This window comes from Porites lutea, chromosome 6 (assembly GCF_958299795.1).
Source record: "Porites lutea chromosome 6, jaPorLute2.1, whole genome shotgun sequence".
Lineage (NCBI taxonomy): Eukaryota > Metazoa > Cnidaria > Anthozoa > Scleractinia > Poritidae > Porites > Porites lutea.
In genome coordinates this window covers 35,321,221-35,344,278 of record NC_133206.1, presented here as the reverse complement: position 1 = coordinate 35,344,278, position 23,058 = coordinate 35,321,221, and the positions used below count along the sequence as shown (strand labels likewise).

The 23,058-nt window shown below is 37.3% G+C and overlaps 2 protein-coding genes across 3 annotated transcripts; both read left to right on the top strand.

Moving 5' to 3' along the window:
* Positions 1-1,938: 1,938 nt before the first annotated feature.
* On the top strand, positions 1,939-10,969 carry LOC140940085 (cysteine-rich motor neuron 1 protein-like). 2 transcript variants are annotated; one of them, XM_073388972.1, is made up of 9 exons: positions 1,939-2,076; positions 5,454-5,826; positions 6,288-6,503; positions 6,785-6,854; positions 7,120-7,184; positions 7,856-8,059; positions 8,138-8,207; positions 10,046-10,110; positions 10,577-10,969. In XM_073388972.1, exons 2-9 carry the CDS (start codon positions 5,466-5,468, stop codon positions 10,600-10,602), a joined length of 1,077 nt encoding a protein of 358 aa, XP_073245073.1. In that variant the 5' UTR covers positions 1,939-2,076; positions 5,454-5,465; the 3' UTR covers positions 10,603-10,969. The 2 variants fall into 2 exon arrangements, with proteins under 2 accessions (XP_073245073.1, XP_073245074.1); XM_073388973.1 differs by lacking the exon at positions 1,939-2,076 and adding an exon at positions 3,725-3,869.
* A 3,082-nt stretch (positions 10,970-14,051) lies between these two features.
* LOC140940084 (uncharacterized) lies at positions 14,052-22,807 on the top strand. The gene is made up of 5 exons (XM_073388971.1): positions 14,052-14,508; positions 16,099-16,899; positions 17,630-17,911; positions 18,565-18,857; positions 19,547-22,807. The coding sequence occupies exons 1-4, from the start codon at positions 14,157-14,159 to the stop codon at positions 18,846-18,848; spliced, it is 1,719 nt and encodes a 572-aa protein (XP_073245072.1). The 5' UTR covers positions 14,052-14,156; the 3' UTR covers positions 18,849-18,857; positions 19,547-22,807.
* Positions 22,808-23,058: the final 251 nt, after the last annotated feature.

The following is a 23,058-nucleotide window of genomic DNA, read 5'->3' as shown; positions in this document are numbered from 1 at the left end:
AGACGACATATACTTAAAGAAATAAAAGTAATCAATTATAGTTACAAGGATAATTTAAAACAATTGTTGATCCCTAAAACGGCAAGTGCAAACGGGACCCTAGTCCCATGCAAGGCACCGCCCGGTTGTTACTTACAATTACAACTTCAATTTCAAAGCTGTTAGACAGCTCATTTACCCTTGAAAAAAAATGAATTCAAACCCTAGATGTACGTTAAAAACAAAAGTAAATAAGAAAGTACAAGAATGCCGAGTTTTTAGTTTTCCTTAGAGAACCAGAAGATCAATATTATACTTGTAATGTTCATATTTCAGGAGAACAGTAAGAAAACAACACAAAGACATCTCTTTATAAGGTATGTATTTTAAAATGGCAGTACCTTGTTGCAGCGAAACGGAAAACCCTTAGTCTGCAAAACAGTCCGTATTTTTGCGTATTCAAGTACGCGCGAGCAATCAAACAAAAGGTCTGGAACGAGGCTGAAAACAGAGAGCGAGACTGGAGAGAGACGCTAAGAATATGTTTTTTTGTGAGGCTCGGGCGCTTCGGCGCGTAAGACTCTTACGCCACGCTTTACCGATTTCTTTACTGATTTTGAGAAAAAAACCGACTGTTTTGCAGTCTAGAAAATCTTATAATTTGACTTCGAGTCGCCCCATAAAATTAAGGGAATCCGGATTCCGGAATAAGGGAAATTTTCTACTTGTGGAATCCAGAATCCGGGGCTTTGGAATCCGGAATCCACAATCCACTGTTTTGGATTGTCTTACAGGGGGCGATCTCGAGGGTCCTTCTTCTTGTGAGCCTGGGTGCCCTGTGGAGAAAATGGGGGACCTTACAAAACTTCAACGGTGACGGTAACTGGAACGTCACAGAAACAAAAATTGTCGAACTACAACGTGAAATGACCAAATTTGAACTTCTCTAGGGAACGTGCACGGCAAACAAAGCGAGTATCCATTTGAGCTCTGAAGTAGTCCTCTCTTCTCCGCTCCAGCTTTGAAAAGTCTGGACGTGTTGGAATAATCGCGAAAAAGTTTGAAAGGACCCGAAGTCAGTTAATGTAGTGACGGGCGGCTTTCACTGGCGTCGCCATCGTCGGACCGTAAGGTCCCTAAGAATGACATGTGATAAAAAGTCATATTTCTTTCTCTTTCTTAATCTGGGTGCGGTCCCTAGGAATTCAGCTCCTGGAACTTTCACCCACCTGAGACTTTTGCAAGAGTCGCGGCGACGTTTGAAAAATTATGCGCATTCATTTTAATAGTGACGTTTACGTTGCGAAAGCTCCCTATCATAGTTGATTTACCGGCAGCGGTGCATTGTTATTTGAACCTTGTGGAACCACTAAACTTCAAACAAGAAAACTGAACTAGAACTTTGAAAATAGCACTTAAAATCAGTGGCGGAAAAGGTCCGCCTTTCCAGAGTGACATCCTCTGTTTCTAAACCAAGAGGCATCGATTCAAAAAAAGGGAAGCTTTGAATAGGTTGAAGATAAATTGTACCGTCATACGATCGTGTTGTAGAGTTATTTTACGTTAACTTTCAAGATGAATATCATCAGAAAATGATTTAGGGAAAGGTCATTGCTCTTGATCTAAGTTTTAAAAAGCTATCTGCTGAAGTTCTATCTTACTCGAAAGCCTGATTGTTAGTCTTATAGAAGGGAAAACGCAAATGAGACAAGGAATGAGACAGTTTTGAGTTAAGTGTCCTTAGCGTTACTCTTTGTGGCTACTGTAAGATTAAAAGCACCGTGTTTACTTGCATAAACTTTACAAATACCACATTGGGGTCTGACAGACAGTTTTGACAAGAAAGGAAATATCTCTGTGACCCCATTTAGTCTGTAATCTTCATATCATCTATAATTTGAAGTTCGCTGACGACTCTTTTGTATTAACACTTCTGAGCCAAACTGAGAAGGACGATGTGCAATGCGCAAAAGGCTGTTTAGTGTGTTTAGTTTTATCATTTGAAAGAAAGCGGAAACTCAGAAGCCAGCTTTACCCAAAGATACTGACGCCGATATTGCACGGATATTGTCCAATACTCTGACAGCTCTGCTTGAGGTATGTACCCTGTCTATTTGAATGAGCGCTTTCGTAGATTTTACTTCTTAAAATTCCTTTTTCTGTCTCGCCAGTTTGGCCGAAGACTTTTTGTCATTACACGGTAAATTTGTCCATACAAGCCGTTTTTATTCAGTGTTCTTGTTATTACGAAAACCTTAATAAGTTAATTGCAAGCGACAACTAGAAAACAGATAGTGGGACAAAAGTTTTATATCAAAAATTTTTTTGCATAAATGCATAATTCTCATTTCAGGGTGATAGTTACAAACAGGATGAAACAAACAAATGGGTCTAATATAACTTAATCGCTGCTCTTGGGCAATGCTTTGAACAGACCGCAGCATTTTTGACGAACTAAAACAGTCTGGAATTTCATTGTGAAGCTTTATCTTAAACTTTATCATCAAACTATGCTCAGCCCTCAAGAGAATTTTATCATAAATGGAATCAGTCAAAAAGGGTTTCATCTATATTAGTATATCCGGCCTTCATTGCCGGGAACACGCCAGCAGAAATGGGTAAATCACTGTAGAAAAAAAAAATTGTTGTTGCGTGTCTTCAATGATTTCTCTTTCAGTTCATATATACTGGAGCATTGTCTTAATTATTTACAACATAGCGGGCTGAAATCTATATCAATCAATTTTAGATATTAGTTTGCTTCCTGCAATAAAATTCCAGCAAAATATTTTATGGGTACTTTTTTGCTGCCTCAGTATTACGCGGCAATTTTTTTTTAACCTCGCGCCATATGCAAAACTAAACTAATAAGGAAACAAAAACTACTACGTCTTTTAATAGTGCTACTAAACGCTTATCACTGCTTATCAAACCGCTCATAATCACCGTGAGGTTCGACATTCAAGCTTTAACAGTTATTTTAAGAAAAACCAAAGGCATTAAATTAATATTCTTTTGTTTTGTAAAAACAACACAAAAACAATTTGCCAACAACTCGTCCATTTACTGTGGTCACATGACCATAATTGTTAAGACAAGGACAATATGCACTCAGCGGAAATCTTTCAATCTCAAGCATTTTCTTGCTTCAGCTTAGAGACTCGACTACATTAGATGGACCTGTAAGCTGATTTTAAATCATCATAAAACAAAATTAACTAACTAATGGCTTAAATGCTGTAACATGCTGTAAATGTAAGACGGGTATTGTTGCTATAAACATCCAGTTAAGTCACCCTGAGTTATCTTTTGTTTTGTTTTTTATGATGATGATGAAAGATTTGTGGACACGCAACAATCTTTCGCTGTTGTGAAGTAAAATCGTAAAGTTAAAAGGTGGATTAAGGAACTTATCTTGTGACCTTCACAGATTCAAAATAAGATATGCGTCAGTTTTATTTTCCACACCCAACGATTGAGTAGATAACAAGGTCAAAATGGAACTGTTGACAAAAGCAAACTGTCTGTGAAAACCCAGCTCCAAAATATGCCTGGGATAAATACTATCAGTCGGGTACAAGAGAGAATCATTCTCTCTTGTCGGGTATTATTCCTGGCATAGTTTATATTCAGCGTCACCCAGACAGCAGATTGCCCAGTATTCTGAGAAATTATGGATACCAGATGTTTTCCTATGATGGACTAAATGTATGAAATATACTTGTCACGTTTATCGGAATGAAATAACCTTTTGACAAGTTCAATATTACATTACAAGGTTCTCTGATATGAAAAGGACCACGTCGATGTAATTATAGTATCTGGAGCTAAAACAGTTCTCTTAAGGGTGCTTGAATGACTTAGTTAAAAGCAAGTGATTGTGGGAAAAGGTGAGATGACTTTTGTTGATTTATTCGTAATAGTCGGGTGCACGATTAGAATCAGTGGCCCCTTGCACCAGCGAAAAAAGATCTCTAGGCTCTCCAGTAGCGCCTCACTTAAGGGAGAGGTTTGATCATTTACTCATTTGTTTTACAAACTTTAAGTGCACTTTACTAAGCATCCTAACCGATAGGATAAAAGAAGCATAAACACCCAAACGCCATAAACTCATACAAAGAAGGGGCCATAGCTAACTTTCCACCACTGATGACGAATTCTCTCCACAGTCTTGAGAGCATGCCCTTGTGTGACTGAAATAACTGGAGCGTTTTCGGTTCTGAAGACTACCGTCTGAATAATCATAAGTATACCTCGCGTAGCAAAAACGTTCGGCTGCTCCCGGCAAAACACGAAAGTTGTGGCTTAGCACAGGAACGTTATTGCTTAGACAGTCTTTCGCATTTTTCTTTCAATTCGCTAAAGCTGGTCAAACTAATACTTGTTCAATAGAAAATGGCATGGATCGTGAAAATATTCATAAAATGCATTGTGTAGCTTACGTTCAATCTGTGTTGAGATCGAGGATGATTTTAATCAGCACCAGCAACAGCTCAATATACTACGCCCAGTTTCTCTTCAGCATGTGTATATTAAGCTGTTTTTGGCGCTGTTCCTGCGGTGTCTTCTCTTGATCAAATGGTACTGGTGTATATCAGTTATCACAACGTCCCTTCTAAATTTGTTTCAACTGCTCCGGTTTAAAAAAACTTTATACAGTGTAAACTTTTAGTTTGGAGCCTGCATGGTTTGAAGTCGGTTGGTTTGCGGGGTCATTGAGGTAAAATTTTTACATGGTACACATCCTTACATACATTTGTACAATTCCTTGTTTAAACACAACTGAGGCCATTGTGAATTGTTTAACTGATTTGGGGAAATGCTACTAATATCAGTAGTGACGATAGCGGATATCCCTTTTATGGATGCGTTTCAGTAACTGAGGGAACACTGAAAATTTACTGTTAGCAAAGAATACGGACTTTGCATTAGTTAAGAAATTTGATTATGTTTTAAAAATTATTACACTACTTGGCAGCTGAGCCATGCACTGGACGTTATATCGTTCTTATAATGGCTTTCAGTTAAATTAAATTTTCCTTAACGAAAATTCCAGTAAAACTGAAACTTTCCTTTAAGCCGGTCATTTGATGACAAACGTAATCATATTCCTTTCGTCACCCAATTGACTTTGGTAATCAAAAACTCTCTTTCGTGCAACCAAATATCGTATTGGCCACGTCCACAAACGATATTCAAGAGTGATTCGTTCCACTTTTTCCGAGCTTATCTGTCAATATATACAGTCACAAAACAAGTCATTTCAAGCTTCTAAAGAAAAAGACAGTTGAGAAAAAAGGCTTGAGAAAAACTGGATGATGATATCCAGAAAAAATTCACATCATCCATGATGTTCTGGAGCACTGTTTAAAGCTGGGGGTACCAGGGGGAGATACAGGATAATTGGAAAAAGGAAATTATCTTGGAGTACCGGCTCTTATTGATTGACATCATTGAACTTGCTTTTATTTTAGTTTACTGCAGCAATGAAAATCTTTACAGTCACATTGACCATTTTACTTTTGGTGTCTGTAACATTCATCAATTCACGACGGAATCCAACAGCAATCCCAGACTGCCCTGCGTGCTGGTGTAAAAGCGCAGGGGACTGTCCAGATCCTAAATACGCATGTCCTTCAGTCAATAACTGTAAAACCGCTGTGGCGAAAGATAAGTGTGGTTGCTGTGATGTGTGTCTTAAAGACATAGGAGAAGCGTGCAGGAGAGAGCCTCTGGAAAAGGAAGATGCAATGTGCGACAAAGGATTGAGCTGTAGGCGAAGCGATGATGCGTGGTATTGCGAAAATATGGAACCCAGTAATGTAAAAGTCAGCAGATGTGAAAAAGGTCAGTGTGTGTCCAAAATGCAGACAATGAAATAAGAAAGGTTCAGTATCACGAAATTAATGTTGAACAGAATTTAGTTCACCCTATATATGATGTAGTATGAACTCAATAACCAAGAACTTTGTATAGAACACCAAACATTGACGTTATACATAAATGGAGCGTTTTTGTTAATCATTTTGATTACGAAATGCAAAAATATACCTTAAGATGTAAAATTTAAAATCTTCCCGCAAAGGACTGTGTTTATCGGGAATTTTTTTCGATATATATTTTCTTATCTACGAATTAATTGCTTCAAGACGTTTTACGTCTTAAAGGCCGTACCTTTCGGTATCCTTTTCCCCCGTTTACTGTGTAGAAATTTGCGAGGACATCAATTTTCAAGTTAGTTTTCATATTTAACATTAAACCGTCTTTGCTAATAATCTTGATTCTTTTATTTTTCCGTTTTTCCTAAGAGGATAAAAACAGATGCTATGACCTACTTACACTTAAATTTTACCGACCGGGAGAGATCTGGGTACGAGACGATTTTGCATGCACTGCATGTACCTGCAAAAGAAATGGTCAGTTAAACTGCTGGGGAATAACATGCAATGTTCCTGACTGCAAACATACTACTCGTGAGGAGGGAAGGTGCTGTAGAGTTTGCTTGGACACTGATCCTAAAAAAGGTAAGTAATAAACATTTTGTTGGATTGCCCAGACATATTAGAGGAAGATATGAGAAATATGATAATTCAATCAATGACACAGGCGGCTCGGAAGGTATCACTGACTGAACAAACATCTTTGTCATGTATTCACCACGCTTAAAATTTACCATCACACTTGTATTGAGAGAATGACGGTGTCCTTATTCTTAGCATGCTTATAAAAAATGTTGGAATTGTTTGTAGTTAATTCTTGAATATGGATTTACCAAATTTAAACTGTTTACACATTTTTTCTTTAGTGTGCAGATACAACGGAAAGAAATACTTTCAAAATGAAATCATTGTGCTAGAAGATCATCGCTCCATCTGGTGAGTAGCATGTGCCTGGTTTACAAAATATTAATTTACAATAGTTAAACTGATGCTGAGATTATGATGTCACCCTCTGCAATTAACATCCGTACCATGATTTTCAGCGCATCACTGCATTGTTTTGAAGTGCTACAACATTGTTCCAACATTTTTGCCCTAAAACTGGATCGTTTCTTGTAACATCGCCTTCTACAACACACATCAGGAATGATGATTGCTACTGTCTCTCGGCTAATCGTTTTTTTGTCCTCTTTCGTGGCAGCAAATGTGTTGAGTCAGAAGGATGGGTGTGCCAACATGATAAGAATGCAATGATTCCTCTCAACGGTGAGATCAAGAATGAGTGCAATATTATTAGAAAGTCGTGCGTAGAGGTGAACTTGGTACCACTACCGTGAAAGGATCCTTAACAGGCTTGCCTTAATCAGTATCCAGACTATCTGTTTAGCATGTTTTGGTTATTTCAACGAAACGTAGGCGGTGTTCACGACTGAAAACGTGGTCTTCGACCAGTTTTTATTGGCCCTACGTTTATTATCTTGGTGGAGAAAAACACTTATCTAGAGAAAAAATTTATCCCTGATAAAACTTAAACAAGAGGTTAATCAGTATCGCTTTAGGGGCCGTTTATTTACTGTCTCCCCGCCCAGCAGCAATCCTGACGTCATTCGTCCTATAATCCCTGGAGATGAGGCAGAAAAAGCCCCCAGTGAGTGCCCCAAAGGTGATGTTGCACGGGACGATTCACAACGACGATTTTTAACGCAATGTAAAGTTGCAACATTGTTTCAAATAGCTGCAACATTGTTTCAACATTGCAACGCCGTGTTCCGCTAAAAATCGTCGTTGTGAATCGTCCCGTGTAACATCACCTTAAAACTCGTGACAGCGAGGGGAATCACTATACATTAACAATAATGCCTCGTGAAAAGTACCGCATCTAACTTTTCCTTTTTTCCAACGGTGTTTATGAAGGAACTATATTGCATATTTAACAGAGCGGCCAAAGTGTGTAGATACTCTCGCAGATGAGATGTACAAGAAAGGCGATATATGGAGCCTCAGTGAATGTGCTCATTGCTTGTGTGGAGATTTTCAGACTGGTAACTGCTCATCGGTTAGCTGTCCCATACCTCTGTGTGACGATCCCTTTAAAATGAAGGGGCGATGCTGCCTGGTTTGCCCAAAGGACTACGCTAAAGGTGGGTTATGTCCTGTGCAATGCTAGAATATCTTGAAATCAATGTAAAAACAATTTATTTTTGTTTTGTTTTCTTTAGTTTGCCACTTTGAAGGAGTTAAGTATTTTCATGGCGAACTTCTAGTGCTTCCTGACAGATGTACATTGTGGTAAGTTTATTTCTTACTCATGCAGAAGTTTTTGTACTTAATAATAACAATAATAATAATGATAATTAATAATTATTGCACGAGTGTGAGTTGGATATGAGTTGGCTATAATCTTCTCATATCCAACAAGCGAGAGTGGAATAATTGATTTATTAAAAACGCCCACAATATATCGAGAATTCTTCCCGACTTTATTTGTAGAAAAAACCGATTTTCAGCTTGTTTTGAATTTTGAGCAGACGAGTACAGCTACCATATTTGGACAGCATGGTATGATGGCTCATATACCATGATGGCTGAGCCAATCAGGGGCCGGTTGCTCGAAGCCTGGTTAGCGCTAACGGTTGGTTAAGAGGTATCAAAATGTATAGGTTTCCGTGGTATTTAACGCTGGTTAGCACTAACCATGCTTCGAGCAACCCGGGCCAGAGCTCTAGAATTGCATTATGCAACGATTCAGTTTTTGATAATAATGATAATGATAATTATAGCAATAATGATAATAATGAACTTGTGTTTTGGAGTACAGTCTGACTCAGTAGAGTTGTTGTCGAGTTTGAATCTGTCTTGTCCTCATTCAGTTTTAATTAAGGTTTACTCTGGATAACCTTTATCAGTATGTTTTCATCACGCATCAACGGTTTTGGACTCGTCGATGGGTGGGAGATGTAGGGTATATAATAAATAAGCTGTAGCCTTGTGGTACTCCGGCACATGTAAGATCGAATATGTTTATACACCATTATATGTCAGTTGATACTCGCTGACATCTACGGCACGAGGAAAAATAAGACGCGAACTGAACCGTTTATACGAGCATATCTTATCTGACTCTTCTGTAGACTTAAACTTACTTTTAAAGTGTAAGTTTATAATACGAAGATAGCAATTTGATTAGTAAATATAATTTGTGATAGTTTAAAGTTAAAAGGGTCTACTTACACCAGCAGATGTCACGCATTTGTCCAGGAGGTCTGTTATCGCCTTCTCCTTACATAATAACAAAAAATCTTTTTCCTCCGCCAGGGACCAAGCCTGGTTTCTTTTTAACTTTAATAACGGCGTGCTCATTTATATTTGAGCGAAGAAAAAATAAAGCAGAATAGGCAAGGAAACGAAAACGCGTTGTAATTTGTAAACAATTTTTCCCGCCAGTGGCCTGCCAGTTCACCGGGCAAGCGATAATTTTCCCGCCAAAAATTAACGCATGCGTACTTTGCGTTCGCGTCTTATGTAAGTATCTAAGAACAAGTGTTAAGGGCTGTTCTAAAATAAGACGCGTCTTGGCTAAGTCGCGTCTTATTTTAGACGAAATGTGTCGTTTATACGGAAAGTTCGCGTCTTGTTTAAGACGCGTCTTATGTAAGACGCGTCCTATTTTTCCTCGTATAAATGGCCCTAATGGCCGCCCTAGTGTTAAATCCATGCCAGTGTCTGATATTCTCCAGTCGAAATGGAGGCCGTTCCGGACAAAATATGACGGTCAAGCTTTTTCATGTCCGTGTGTTCCATACTGAATCGAATTTGAAAGTATTTTGTTTTAAGCTGGTGAAAAACCAGAGTACCCGGAGTGAAAAATTCTCGGAGCAAAGAAGAGAACCAACAACATTGGTGGGAGGATAGCGGTGTTACCCACTACACCACCCTGGCACACAAGACATAGTATTTTATCACATATCAAACACTGGTAAGAGAGTTAAAAACACTCTAGGCATAAAGTGGTATCTTTAACTCTCTTTGGATTCGAGTTGGTAAAAGCGTTATACCGGAAATATAGAATTAAAATAACTCTTTAAAATGGTTTATACAGCCCTCTTCACACTTCTCTTTTCATGCAGTTCATGTAGAAACTCTTACTGGCAGTGTTCAAGTGACAGATGTAAGTTCACGAAGATGATAAAAGGTAAAGCTTATGTATAAATAACGTTTAGTTTCTTTGAAAATATTTATTTTGTCTCTTAATGTCTTCAGCCCCTCGGATAATTCTTTAACGAGCCTTACGTGACCGCTTGGAAGAGGTTTGTTATTAGAGAGTTTAAGCTTCACGTATACGGCAAACGGCAAACGTCAGATTCTAGTTATAGATACATGAAAGAGGTTTGTTTCAAAAGCCCATCTGTGGTGATGCCCCCGTTTAATCAACTGATCGAGTTGACTGAATAAAGTTACTTTACCACGAGGAAAAAGATTGAAAAGCTGACGTTTCCGTTAATTTTTTTTGGGTAGCACTCATATTGTTTCTTTCCCGGCGACTTTCGTCAGTTTCCGTTTCTGGAACATAATGGTCTTAATGTTGTTTTTAACGTTAAAAAAGTCTTGTGTTAATTGATTTTTGCTTATTAACTAGTTTTCTGTGCTTGTTCTCGCAGAGCCATTAAAAATGACACCCAAGTAATCTACCAGCTTGCAGGACAGCACTTATAGCTGGTGTGGCTAACTGTTTTATTGGTTGTTTTTCTCTACTGTGAATCCAGCATTGCTAGGAAATAAATTTAATAGCCAGAGAAAAACCTTCGTTATTGTGTCTCATAAGCGAGACAGCCGCAGACCTCTTTTTTCTATGTCTTAAGATGGAACCGTAATTATTACAACAGTGGAATTCTGGGAGACTCTTAAAATTTCAGGCAACATCCACGATACTTTTCGCCGTTTTAATAATGAATTTAGAGAAATGGAAATATTAAGATTATCAACTAGATGTTTTAATAAAGCAGATTATACATAATGTATCCCCCAAAGAAGGCCTGAGACGATCTTTCATAACGTGCAATCTGAACAAGAACGCGAGGCTGAAGCTTACCGGGAGGCGTACAGGATGAGATTTAGACATTTTCCTAAGTGTTAGAGTATCGTCAAAAAACTCCAGCATTGAGTTGCATAACTCTGAGTTAGTTGTCAACCAAGATTATATTGTTTTCAATTTTAGTTGAAAGCACTAGTGCACATCTCTTCAACGCAACGCGCTCGATCTCGACGATCGTACGGATAAATAGAGAACTGCGGAAACCGTCTAATTAGAAGGTTGCCAGGACTTATGTTTCTTAGAAGGCCCTCCCAAAAGTGATGGCTTGACAAGATGTCTTGCCACAAACAGAAAATCATTCATCATCTTCATATTTTCAAGAAAGACAAGAAACATTTTTTCTTTATAATCCCATAGTTACACAGCCAACCATGCTGGGCCTCATTGTTGACCCCAGTTCTCAAGTTCGACACCATGGGGAAATACGCATATTAAATTCAATCAGATGAATCTGCAACTTTCAGCTTCCCCACGATGTAATTTGTCTTCCCCATAAAATTTTGCTTAAGTTTTGTTTTCAAATTTTAAAGGGACGATTATTAATGCTAAGAGAAAATTGAAATCAATATTTCTACAAAAATTTGTGGGGAAATCAAATTGTATTATAGAGCGGTTTTCACTTGACTGTCGAATTGGGATTGGTTTTGGTTTTGGTTTTGGTTTTACTACGTCCTTTGGTTGGCTAGTGTATTTACTTTGGTTTTGGTTTTACGACAGTCAAGTGAAAACCGCTCTAGGGACTGTGAAAGTCGAAAATTTAGAATTGTTTAAAAACCCAGCATACTTTGCGCGCCCTAACAACTTCCGCTCCTCTGACAGGAAGTGATGCTGGAGCTGTAGCTTATTGTTGAACTTAGAAATTTTATTGTGATCAAACGTTGCTTCTGACGAGCTAAAAACCTGCGATCATACTTTTGTTAGTTCACAAAAAAAAAAAAACAATTAAAAAATTCAATTTTTTCCTATGCTTATCTGGAAATAATTTACAACAGTTACCAGAGATATCTCTGTTAAAAGACCACTTCTGACGTTATCTGACGCAAAACAATTAACAGCTTCACTTTTCTATTTGGTGGATAAGAAAGTATCGAGAAATTACGAAATAACAAACTGAAGTAAGATTATGAAAGAACACATTGGATTGACAGTTCTTAAATATTTAATAAGGCTCTTGGCCCCAATTTTGTGAATACTTTATTAAAGGAAGTGTTTATACTAAAAACGTAACAAAATACATTTATATTGGTACCTGTCAAAAACGTTTTTAACACGACCGGAAAATAATTGCCGCTTCAACTCTTTCCTGAGAAGATTTGATCGGGTTACAAGGCCTTTGAAACTAGCCAGTATTATTATTCAGTTTCACCCTCTGGCGAATTGATTGTTTGCAATGAAGACTGAATATCACATATATTTTTTAATGAACGCCAATCATAATGAGAATCTACTGAAACGATCTTAAAATTGTAACGAAGATTTCAAGTCTTCTAAACCAAATAATTCTCGTATCAAAACACACTGGTTGGGTGAGCTCTGTGATTTACCTGACAACCTGCTAAAAAAAAAGCTGGCCATTTCACGTACGATTATTGTTGAAGCTGCTTCAGTTATGTAGACATTTTCGTTAGATGACAACTGCCAACTTTGAATCCAATGTGTCAGGTTGCATCGACTTCCTTTGACGTACTAGACATGAATATATAAAAATGCTATCTGTCTAGAGACTACTATTTCTTTTAACCTTTAAACAAGACGCCTTTCGGCGATTGAATCCAATTCTCTTTGAACACTCACTCCCAAATATACCCAAACGTCCAAAAACGTCAGGAGAAAACCAAGTTATTTTAAAACGCAGTTTTTTTCTTATCGGAAATTTTATAATTTTTGGCTAGAAAACCTTGTTGATGTATATACGTTTTTATTATTAGTTTGGGGAAGTGTTAATAAAAGCTAGGAGTGTAATGTACGCTAAGCAAAGACGGGGCCGTCTTGCAGGGGGGGGGGGGGTGGGTGGGTGTGCCGATGTGCGTGGTGGTGGTGGGGGTACGTATGTTTCAAAGCGCGTCATTGTTTCGCGTATTGAGGAAGAGGCTCTCTTACTATTGTATTTACAATTGTACTTTGTCGTTGCCGTAGCATTTTTAGATCATTTTTGTCTCGTCTATCGCCATTTTATCTTTTATATTAAACTTTCAACTAGTTCTCCGTTAAATTTTTCGTTTTCGAGCTTGCCATTTTGTTTGCTCTACTTTTAGAAAATGCAATGTTTATAGTGCTGTATTCTCTCTTCATGGTATCGCACGCCCTTAAAGGGGCGCGGGTCAGAAAAACAGTTCACATTCCACAGGTCAGAGTATAGTTCACTATGCTACAGATAAATAAGGACCAAAGACCAAAAGTGGGACGCTCAAAAAGTTTTTAGAAAAACCGTGAACAGTTATGGCTCTCTTCTGGGAAGGACTGTAACCTACATAAAAATTTGTCAGAAATTTGCGTCAATGGAAATTGTCCACAGGAAATTAAGATTATATCGGCATTTGTATTGAGGGATATCTTCTTAAAAATCCCAGTGGTCATATCCGGATCGTGAAGAATTGGCACACATACTTGACATGCACCCTAAGGGTGAAATAACCGTAACCGGACTATTTCAGCCCGTTTATGAGTTTGTTGCTAGAGTACTGAGGCAAGGATATGACTGAACGAGTAAAAAAGCATTATTTCACTTCGAATGCTTATGCAAAATAATTGAGACAAGTTACCCTAAATTAAATACACGTGACCAAGAGCCATAATCACGAGCCGGGAATACGCAAAAGGGAAATGAAAGTCGTGATTCGGTCATGTGGTTATGGCATTAAGAGACAGTCTGAAGGGTCCCTATCAGAGCTTGCATAAACGGGCAGTTTGATTTAATTAATCAAGAAAAAATTATGACACGTACTATGAAACCCAAGAGCAACTTGATCCTTTCGAGACCGCCCCACAATGCGGAAGAAATTGGCACCCACGTGACGTGTTTTTGAGTGAAGCAAAGGTTCGATTGAATTATGGGATGTGTAATGGAGTATGCGAAGAAATCTTCTATAGTACGAGAGCCTGCTGGAAATGATTTGTGTGAAAAGAGTATAGCTTAAACATTTATTATGCAGCAAATGGATTGTGACGAGGAAGATGTAGGCTTCGAAGGACGCCTTATAGCGCCAGAAATACTTTCATTACCAGCGAGAGATGTGCTACGACATGACAAAGTGAGAGACCCGTTGTCGCTTCGCATGAACTTGTTAGGCGCTTTGAAAAACTGGCAAGATGTAGCTGCTTCGCTTGGCTATGACCAGGACAATATCCTTGGTCTCTTTGCACATCACGAAAGACCTGGATTAAGGTTACTTGAAGACTGGATGTACAAAGAGAATGGAATTCTCGAGAAACTTGTCTCTGTCCTCGGCGAGTTGCGTATGCATAGTTGCCTTGAAGTGGTTTACGAATGTGTCGAAGGTAAGTTGCATGTACATTCATAGGTTTTTGAAATTTTACAAGAGTGGCGAAGTAAGAATAGTCGTTTCTTTGGAAGCTACAGGAAGAACTTGTCTTTTGAGTCATTACAAGGCAATCAAGTCGTTTTTTCTGTTTTATTTTTTGTACATCGCTCTTTACGTACATAGCTAGAATCCATTCATGCGATCAAACAGCACGCTTCAGGCAGATTTCGTGTACACAGTTCTAACTGTGTCGTTTTAGTAGTACTGTTACCCAATCAACCGATTGCTAACTCACGATTAGTTATTTCAAACGGTTACGAAATCAAGTTTAGGGTATTGATGTAAAGCCCAAGAAATAAAATTATATTCAGGGAACGCTCTTCCCACGCAACAAGCTCATTAATATATTTCGTCTTTGTATGAGACCAATGATTTACCTGTTTGTAGATGATTTTTTCAGGCGCAATTTCCTTTTTTTATTGTAAGAGGCGTGAAAAACATTTCCCTTCATTTTAGGATTAGTTATTTATTTTTTTATTTCGTGTTTTTTGTTATTTCTCTATAACCTTCTGCACGTCGCTTAAGCTAATAATATGTAAATTTAATGGCATGTCGCATTTTTAAATTTGATCAGCAAATTTACCAGGCGATCGCAGAGTTTTCTTACATCCTTCTCTCTCTTTTTTTTTCTCTCGATATAAAGAAATTTTCCTTATGTTTGTTGTAAGTCTTTATTACTTAAAACATTAAATTTCCCTTCAAAGCGACGATGAAAATATTATTCTCTCATACCCGCTTAAAGATACGTGCGGGTGGTAAAATTTTCAAGTTTTTTGTTTATTATGCAAATAACCCTTTTTTTCACGCTACGTAGTCTTCGATCGAAGTTAGTTTCTCTTAAGTTTATTGGTGAAGCAAAAGTCAACATTAACTTCCTTTTGTTATCAAGTTTTTCTCTTGGTATTTACAGTATGCAGGTTAGTTACGGAACTTAAGATGATGCTTGCTTTTTCCTACATCCAAACTGACTCTTCCGCTTGTTTGCTGACAGATTGACCTCACGCAATATGATCTTGTGACTATCAATTTTTTTGGACTAAATCAATTGAAAGGAACATTTCCACTGCCTTTTTATTATACGCTTATTTTATAACTAGCCGTTTACCATGTATTTTTGTTATACGTATGTAGGAGCTAACCTGGGATAAATATGTGCTTGAGAAAAGTATAATGTAGATTCCTCTTTTTTTATTTAATGCTTTATAACAGCACAGAAAAGTACACATATTGCTGAAACAACAATGGAAAAAAAATCGACGAAACCTACAGACTTGTTTAATATACAACAGCAGATAAAACTACAGTTACATGAAATAACTGGGGTTTAGTTTAGGCTTTACTTCCCTTGACTGGTTGCATAATTTTGTTTTGTCAATAAAAAAGGAAAGGAGGAATGGGTGGATGGTTAAACTTTAAGGGGGGACGTAGAGCTAACAAAACGATTAGTTAGAGGGTAACAGATGCAAGCCAACAAATTTAAAGAAGGAAAAGATTCCATACTATTTTTTGTATGATCAGTTTCATGATTTCATTTACTTTATTTTAGAGTATGAAAAAAGATCAAGCGTTAGAAATCACATTCTAACAGAAGATGATGACGACTCTGATAGGCAGCCTTCATCTCTGACCAGTGAAAGCAGTGTCTCTTCAGAAAATCCTTTAGTGTTTACAATAACGGATTATAGCACAGAGCAAGAAACATCCATAACATCAAATCCCAGTTCATCAGACTCTGTTAGTGGTAGTATTGAAACAGACGATGAGGGCACAGTTAAAGATTGTATTTCTGGTGAGCCTCCTCATGGAAGAGTATCGAATGACAATTGCCAAAGTGCTGATAGCCTTAAAACCCTTGGGACTGAACTTGAAGTTTTAAAAAGACCTCCATTGTTGAGTTGTCGATCCTGGTCACCTGAACGTACCTGTCAAGAGCCTGATAATGGTCAGAGAGGTGCGCTCAGCCGCTCTAACTCTCAGCCTGCTGATACAGACAAGAAAAAGAAGTCCCCTTTTAAGAAAGTATTTCACAGATTTTCCAGAAAGTGGAAGAGAGACAAGAAAGATAAGAGCAAGTCACCAGTTCAAACTAACCGTGAACGAAATTCATGTACATCACTGAACACTGAAGATTCAAGTATTGGTACTTCCACAACAGCTGGATGTACATCTTTTACTGCTACAAACACTTACAATGAACCTGCTGAACAAACCTTTGAAAACTTTTCTCCTCTTAAGCTGGATACAAAAGAGGCTCGCAGGTTGTCTCTTACGGACAGTCTGAGCTCTGGGGAGTCTGTGTCCCAGCCGACATCGCCAGGCTATGAGTCTGGATATAATTCATCAGAAGGTAAGATAACACTGCAGCATTACTAAATTGTTAATAATGAAGGCCTCTGTGCAAAAATGGTCCCTCAGTAATCTACCATGTTGGCTTGTGCATGTGCTCAAGAAATAATTTTTTTTGTTACCAAGCAAAATGACATGTTGAACCTGAATGAGAGTGCAATATGTTGATCATGTAGAACCTTTTGTTTTGGTTTGAGGGTGATTCCTTCCTTGTTTTATAGTATTGTATGACAAACCAATATGTAGTTAAGTATGAACAGCAAAAGCCATAACGGTATATGATGTTGTGTGTAAACTTAACTTCGTCTAAAATCTAAAATCTTGGTTTTACAATTTATTTTGACTTAGATTATTTTAGACTTTTCATTCCAGTGTTTTAGTGCAGGAAAATTATGAAAAATGTTGTAACTGAATGAAGTCACGCAACATGCTTTAAGACCACATAACTTAATCTTTCTGGTATCTTTTGTTCTTCTATTGTCTCCAAAAGGATCAAGACGTTTTACCAATTTCCACCTACAAACAATAGGAGACATTTATTTGATTGACAGAAAATTTTGCTATCGACACTTATCAATAGAAGAGATTCCATAATGCTCCTTTGGGTGCAGCAACATTGCTGAGTATTTTACTTGAAAACTGTTTTGGTTTAGTCATGTTCTGTATGCTGCTAATTTCCTTTTGGAAATTTTATTTGTTTTGTATTTTATTATTTTGTTTTTTCTCTGCAGGTCCCTCTGTTAGTTCGGGAAAATCAATCTCCATTATTCATTGTTCTGACCAAGAGGGAGAGGCCTTTCAAAAAAAGATATTTGAACTGTACGATTACTTCAGTAAAACACTTGGTTATAAGTGCTACTTGGACAAGTTAGAGGTGGTAAAAATAGCCGAAAACATGTTCCGTTACGTGGTGCAGAGAGTGAAACAAAGTGACTTCTTGTTCATTTGTGTTTCACCGCAGTTAAAGCGCTTATTTGACTCCTCTGCTGACGAAATAAGTGATAAACTCGAAGGTTGGTTTGTTTGTTTTACGTTATAATTTCTGTGGATCATACAACTTTTCCCTCTTTGTCCAAGTGTACCCTAATTGTACAATACAGCATTAAAAGAAAGGGTTGCCATAGAAAAAACATTTTTAGCTACTGACTGTGTTTTTATCAGAGCACTCTCTTAATGTCAAAGCTCAACACTGAAAGCTGCCATTTCAGATCATTTCACATGATTTTATTCTATCCTGGAGATGACAAATTGACAGTCCTGGTACCGTTTGTTTAAACATAGTGCTCTCTACTGGATAAATCACTATCCAGCTTAAAATTTCTTTATCCACTGGATAGAGATTTAACCAGTGGGTTGTGTTATCCACCTTTCTAATAACTGGGCCCTGAACGTTGAAATTGCAGGAAGGTTTGGACTGAATGATGTCATACTTGATCCAAAATGGTGGCTTACAATGCTGAATTTTTATAATTTTTGGACAAAAGTTTTTTTTAGGATCAAATTTCAGTAGTTTGTTAGTTCAGACTATCCAGAACTGAGCATGTTGTCAGCATTATAACTGTGCTTAGAAAGGTGTAACCTTGTCATTTAGTAATGATTCTCAGGAAAGTCTGATGTAAATGTGTAAAGAAAATCATGTTGACTTATTAAATACATTATCTTGCAGATGATGAAAGCTGTATGCTGCGTCTTGCGTCAGATTTAATTCTTAATGACCTTGCTAACAATGCAGGCAACAGAAAAGGCAAGTTTATGCCCATTATCCTTGAAGGGTCTTCAAAGAAAGATGTACCTTGCTTGTTGGAATCCTATATGAAGTTTCCGTGGCCAAAGGACGAAAGGAGGATCAGATGTATTATTGAAGGACAACCAGAGATTACTCCCGCCCCAGTTTCAGACGTTAGAACTGATCCACCTTCCCAGGTGGTAAGACCAGCTGAACTTCTTTGAATCTTCAAGGTTTGTACACTGTTCATTTAGTAATCACTGTATGGCTTGATAACAATGCTTGGAAACTGTTACCTTGCTTGATTTTACGTATTAAATTGTACAGATACAGTTGACTCCCGATAACTTGAACCCTCGCTCACTCAAACCTTACCCTTGATAACTCAAACTAGGTTTCAGCTGGGTGACAACTCGAAAAAAGCAGTGAACAATAGTCCAAAACATTCAATCTATTTCCAAACAACCATGTATTCTTTTCCTTTACAGTGTAATTCAAATGCAATGTTTAGCACTCTGCTGTGTGCATAATACTTGCATTCCTCCCCAATCCCATTTCCATACCTCTGGGTATTTGCTTTGAACTCCTGATAGCTCGGACTTTTTTTCAATTTCCCTTGAAAGTTTCAGTTATGGGGAGTCAACTGTAGTTGATGATTGTCTGCCACATGAAGAGATTTGTCATTGTACTGTTCTTGAAATTAAGGGATTATAATGTATGATATAATAAGGATATTTGGATTCCTAGGCTACAATGACAAATTAACTTGCCTTAACACAATGATCTAATTTAGTCACCAATGAAGCTACTTATTTGGTCACTTATGCTAAAAGTTAGGTGTATTGGCACTTGTAATAAATTAGTATTATCTTTCAATCCTTTGTCACATTTCATAATAATATTGTGGTAATTTTTCTTACAGCCAAGCAGTGTGATGTTTAAGCCCTGGATGGTGATAAAAGAATCCACCATTAACATGTGAAAACAGCTGCACCAAGTGCAATAATCTTCTGCAAATATATTAATAATTTTAGAATTTTTGTACATAAACTTACAGACTGTGACATTGTGTTTTTAGCGCTGACTTTCACATATTTGTTAACATGCATGTTTTTTTTTTTAAGTACAATTCTCAAATATTCCAAATTTAATTTGAGGAAATTTTAAATAATATTATAATATTTCACCTTGGAAAAGTTGTCAAAATAGTAATCATAATAATGTATATATCATATCATTAACCAATTATGCTGCAAAGACAAAATGCCATGGATGCTAAAAATATTTCTGGAATGCGTGTTGTGATCAAGCAGGTTGAATGTGCAATGTACTTAACCTACCAGAGGGAAAAAAGGCAACAATCTTATGAAAAAAATCATCATGGTAATGCTTGCATTAGAACTCAAGGAACTGTACTTTGGCTTCAAGTTTCATTGAACTACTTAGAACCTTTCACATGGTGTAGAAGAATGTTTTAGTAAGAAAATGTTTCTGTACTGAAGAGTTTAATAGTCTGCCAGGCAATAGAGTCCAGCAGAGTTTGAAGTATCTTAATTTTGTAAAAGTTAATCACATTTTTTATTTGAATTTCTTTACAGTGAATCAATAAATATTTGTTATCACTGTATTGTGTAGTTTGTAATTTTTAAGAACATTCACTGCTGTTGATGAAAAACCCAAATTTGAATCGCACAGTTTCAATAGAAAAGTAACCTGTTTTCATTCTGTTTTAGTTTGGATCTGCTGGACACAGCAAGCATTCAAAAGATGACTTCAGCATTCTTTGCATTATAGGTTACTGAGACATTATACTTTAAAACACATATACCTTCCATTATGAAGCATCTCTTTGGTTTTTTTTGTTTTGTTTTGTTTTCTTGTTTTTGAAACAAAATAATTGTTGCTACACTAAAGATTGGGTAATTAAGCCATGCAGGTTAAATATGATATATTAATCCTTAGCTTAGTATTATGATCTTTAAGAACAAAATACCAGTAGTGTTAAGTGCCATGCCAGAAGTGACATATAAGTTATTTTTAGACATAGTTTTTTACGGCTCATTTTTTCTACCTTTTCCTCTGTTGCAAAGACTGTTGTATAGCCCAGTAAACTTATTTGACCTTTTTTTTTTTTATATGGCTTGTTTAAACACAAGCCTTCAAATGTACTCTCTTTAAATGTTGTCACCCTTTGATATCGAGGGAGTGAAGTCAGGAGCTACAAAGTCACATTCATATTTAGACTCTCTCCTTCATTCCTAAGGTCTGGAAAACCAACCCAATTCAAGTTGTGTAACGTTACTTTTGGTAGTATCATCTTTAGAGATTGGTTATGTGCCTTAGGTATTCTATTTCCATAAAGGCAAAGGATCAAATTCGTGGGAATTTCGTATAATTTGCAATGAACAATAAGCATGTATATCAACTCTCACTTGACCAACACAGTTGGCCTAATCCACACACCTTCAGTCATGTTATTAGACTTACGGTAGATACCTCTCTAAGAGGGCCACAAGGTGCTGATCTGTTTTAGAGAGAGTTGACTGTATAGACAAAGGTATCATTCTTTTCTGGGTGTGGCTCTTTCCCCCCGCCCCCCTGATGTTGATCTTGGAGATAGTTGACTGTACAGCCAAAGTTACCATTCTTGTTTTCTGGGTGTGGTTCATTTGTCACCCCTTCATGTCTGTATTAGAGAGTTGACTGTACAGCCAAAGATACCATTTTTGTTTTCTGGGTGTGGTTCATTTGTCACCCCTTCATGTCTGTATTAGAGAGTTGACTGTACAGGCAAAGATACCATTTTTGTTTTCTGGGTGTGGTTCATTTGTCACCCCTTCATGTCTAAATTAGAGAGTTGACTGTACAGCCAAATTTACCATTCTTTTTTTCTGGGTGTGGTTCATTTGTCACCCCTTCATGTCTATATTAGAGAGTTGACTGTACAGCTAAAGATACCATTCTTGTTTTCTGGGTGTGGTTCATGTTTGTATTTGAGAGTTGACTGTACAGCATAAGATAACCATTTTTGTTTTCTGGGCTGTGGTTCATTTGTCACCCCTTCATTTCTGTATAACAGAGTCTTGACTCTAGAGCCAAAGGTACCCTTTTTTTTTTGGTTTTGTCTCAGTTGTCATCCCTGACTGAGTCACTCTTACGATTAACATTTTACGTAGTCCATTTATCCCTTTCATTCCCTGGGTCATGTTATGGCAGTATTATCTGTAATTCTAACCGTGAAATCTATGGACGAAATTCTGTGGTTTGACCATTCAAATGAAACCGCTTTGGTAGAACTTTTTCCTAGTACTATATAGTTAATTTTGTGAATTCAATTTTTGAACACTATACGAAGTGAAAGGTTTAGAGTGGTTTTCGTATCACCTTGGAAAATCGTTTCGGTAAGTGTTCGTTATTTGTTTTATCAGCCAATGGATAAAAAAATCAAAACAATCGTGTTGCAGTATGACGTCAAAGCGAAGTATCGATTGATTTGTAGAAAGTTCTTGGGCATGAAGTTTTTTCACCCGAGCGTTCGCTTAACCAACCAAAAGCCCCGGGAGTTTGTTTCCGTTCGACAAACCAATCAAATCGCTATATTTCCGTTCGTTTGTTGCTTCTTTTTTTTTTTCGCGCGTTTTCATTTCAAGGTCATACGAAAATCGCACAATTGTCTATTTTAGTTGTTCATCAGCTCAACAGACAAAGCATTTATACTAACACTCCCAAGAGTGATCAACATCAGATTTCTCTTAACACTATCATTACACCATCAAGGGAAAAGGTTACGCGAATTATCAAAATGATCACCAAAGGAGAATGTTTTGATCTTTTATCAAATTCTCTCAATTCATTCTTTAAGGAAATGTATGAAAATTTGTATGTGGACAGTTAGCCTTAAAGGGTTAAACTGTTTTTGAAATGAGTGCTGCCTGATCATTTAAGCTATGTTCACACGAATTCTATTATAATCCTTTGCTGCGTTCTCATCGGTTCACACCAGAAACGACTGACCACCTTCAGGAAATGTGAAAATTTCTGTTTACGTCGATCGCTGCATAGTTCATGTGTGTGCGGAAGCGTTGAACGCATTATTTGCTTGCGTTGTAAACCTTATAGGACTGGTGTGGACATGGCCTTAGAAATGACATGTGAATAAATAGTCGTTAACAAACCGAGACAACTGAGTTTTTGTCTTCTGACGTTCTTTGTTTTTCTTGGTCCAAAGAGTGGGCATCGTGATCCGTTCCTTGCAAGGGAAGACAAAATCGTCTCTAAATGTGGGTAGCATCCTTATTAAGGGTGACTGAATTTTTATGGCGTTTCGCTTTCCAGAGCTAAAACATCGCGATTTTAAGAATATGTTGTTTATAATCAGGGTTGATTAGATGAATGAATAGTGTTTCAACAAAGTAAAATAGGGTAATACGCCTT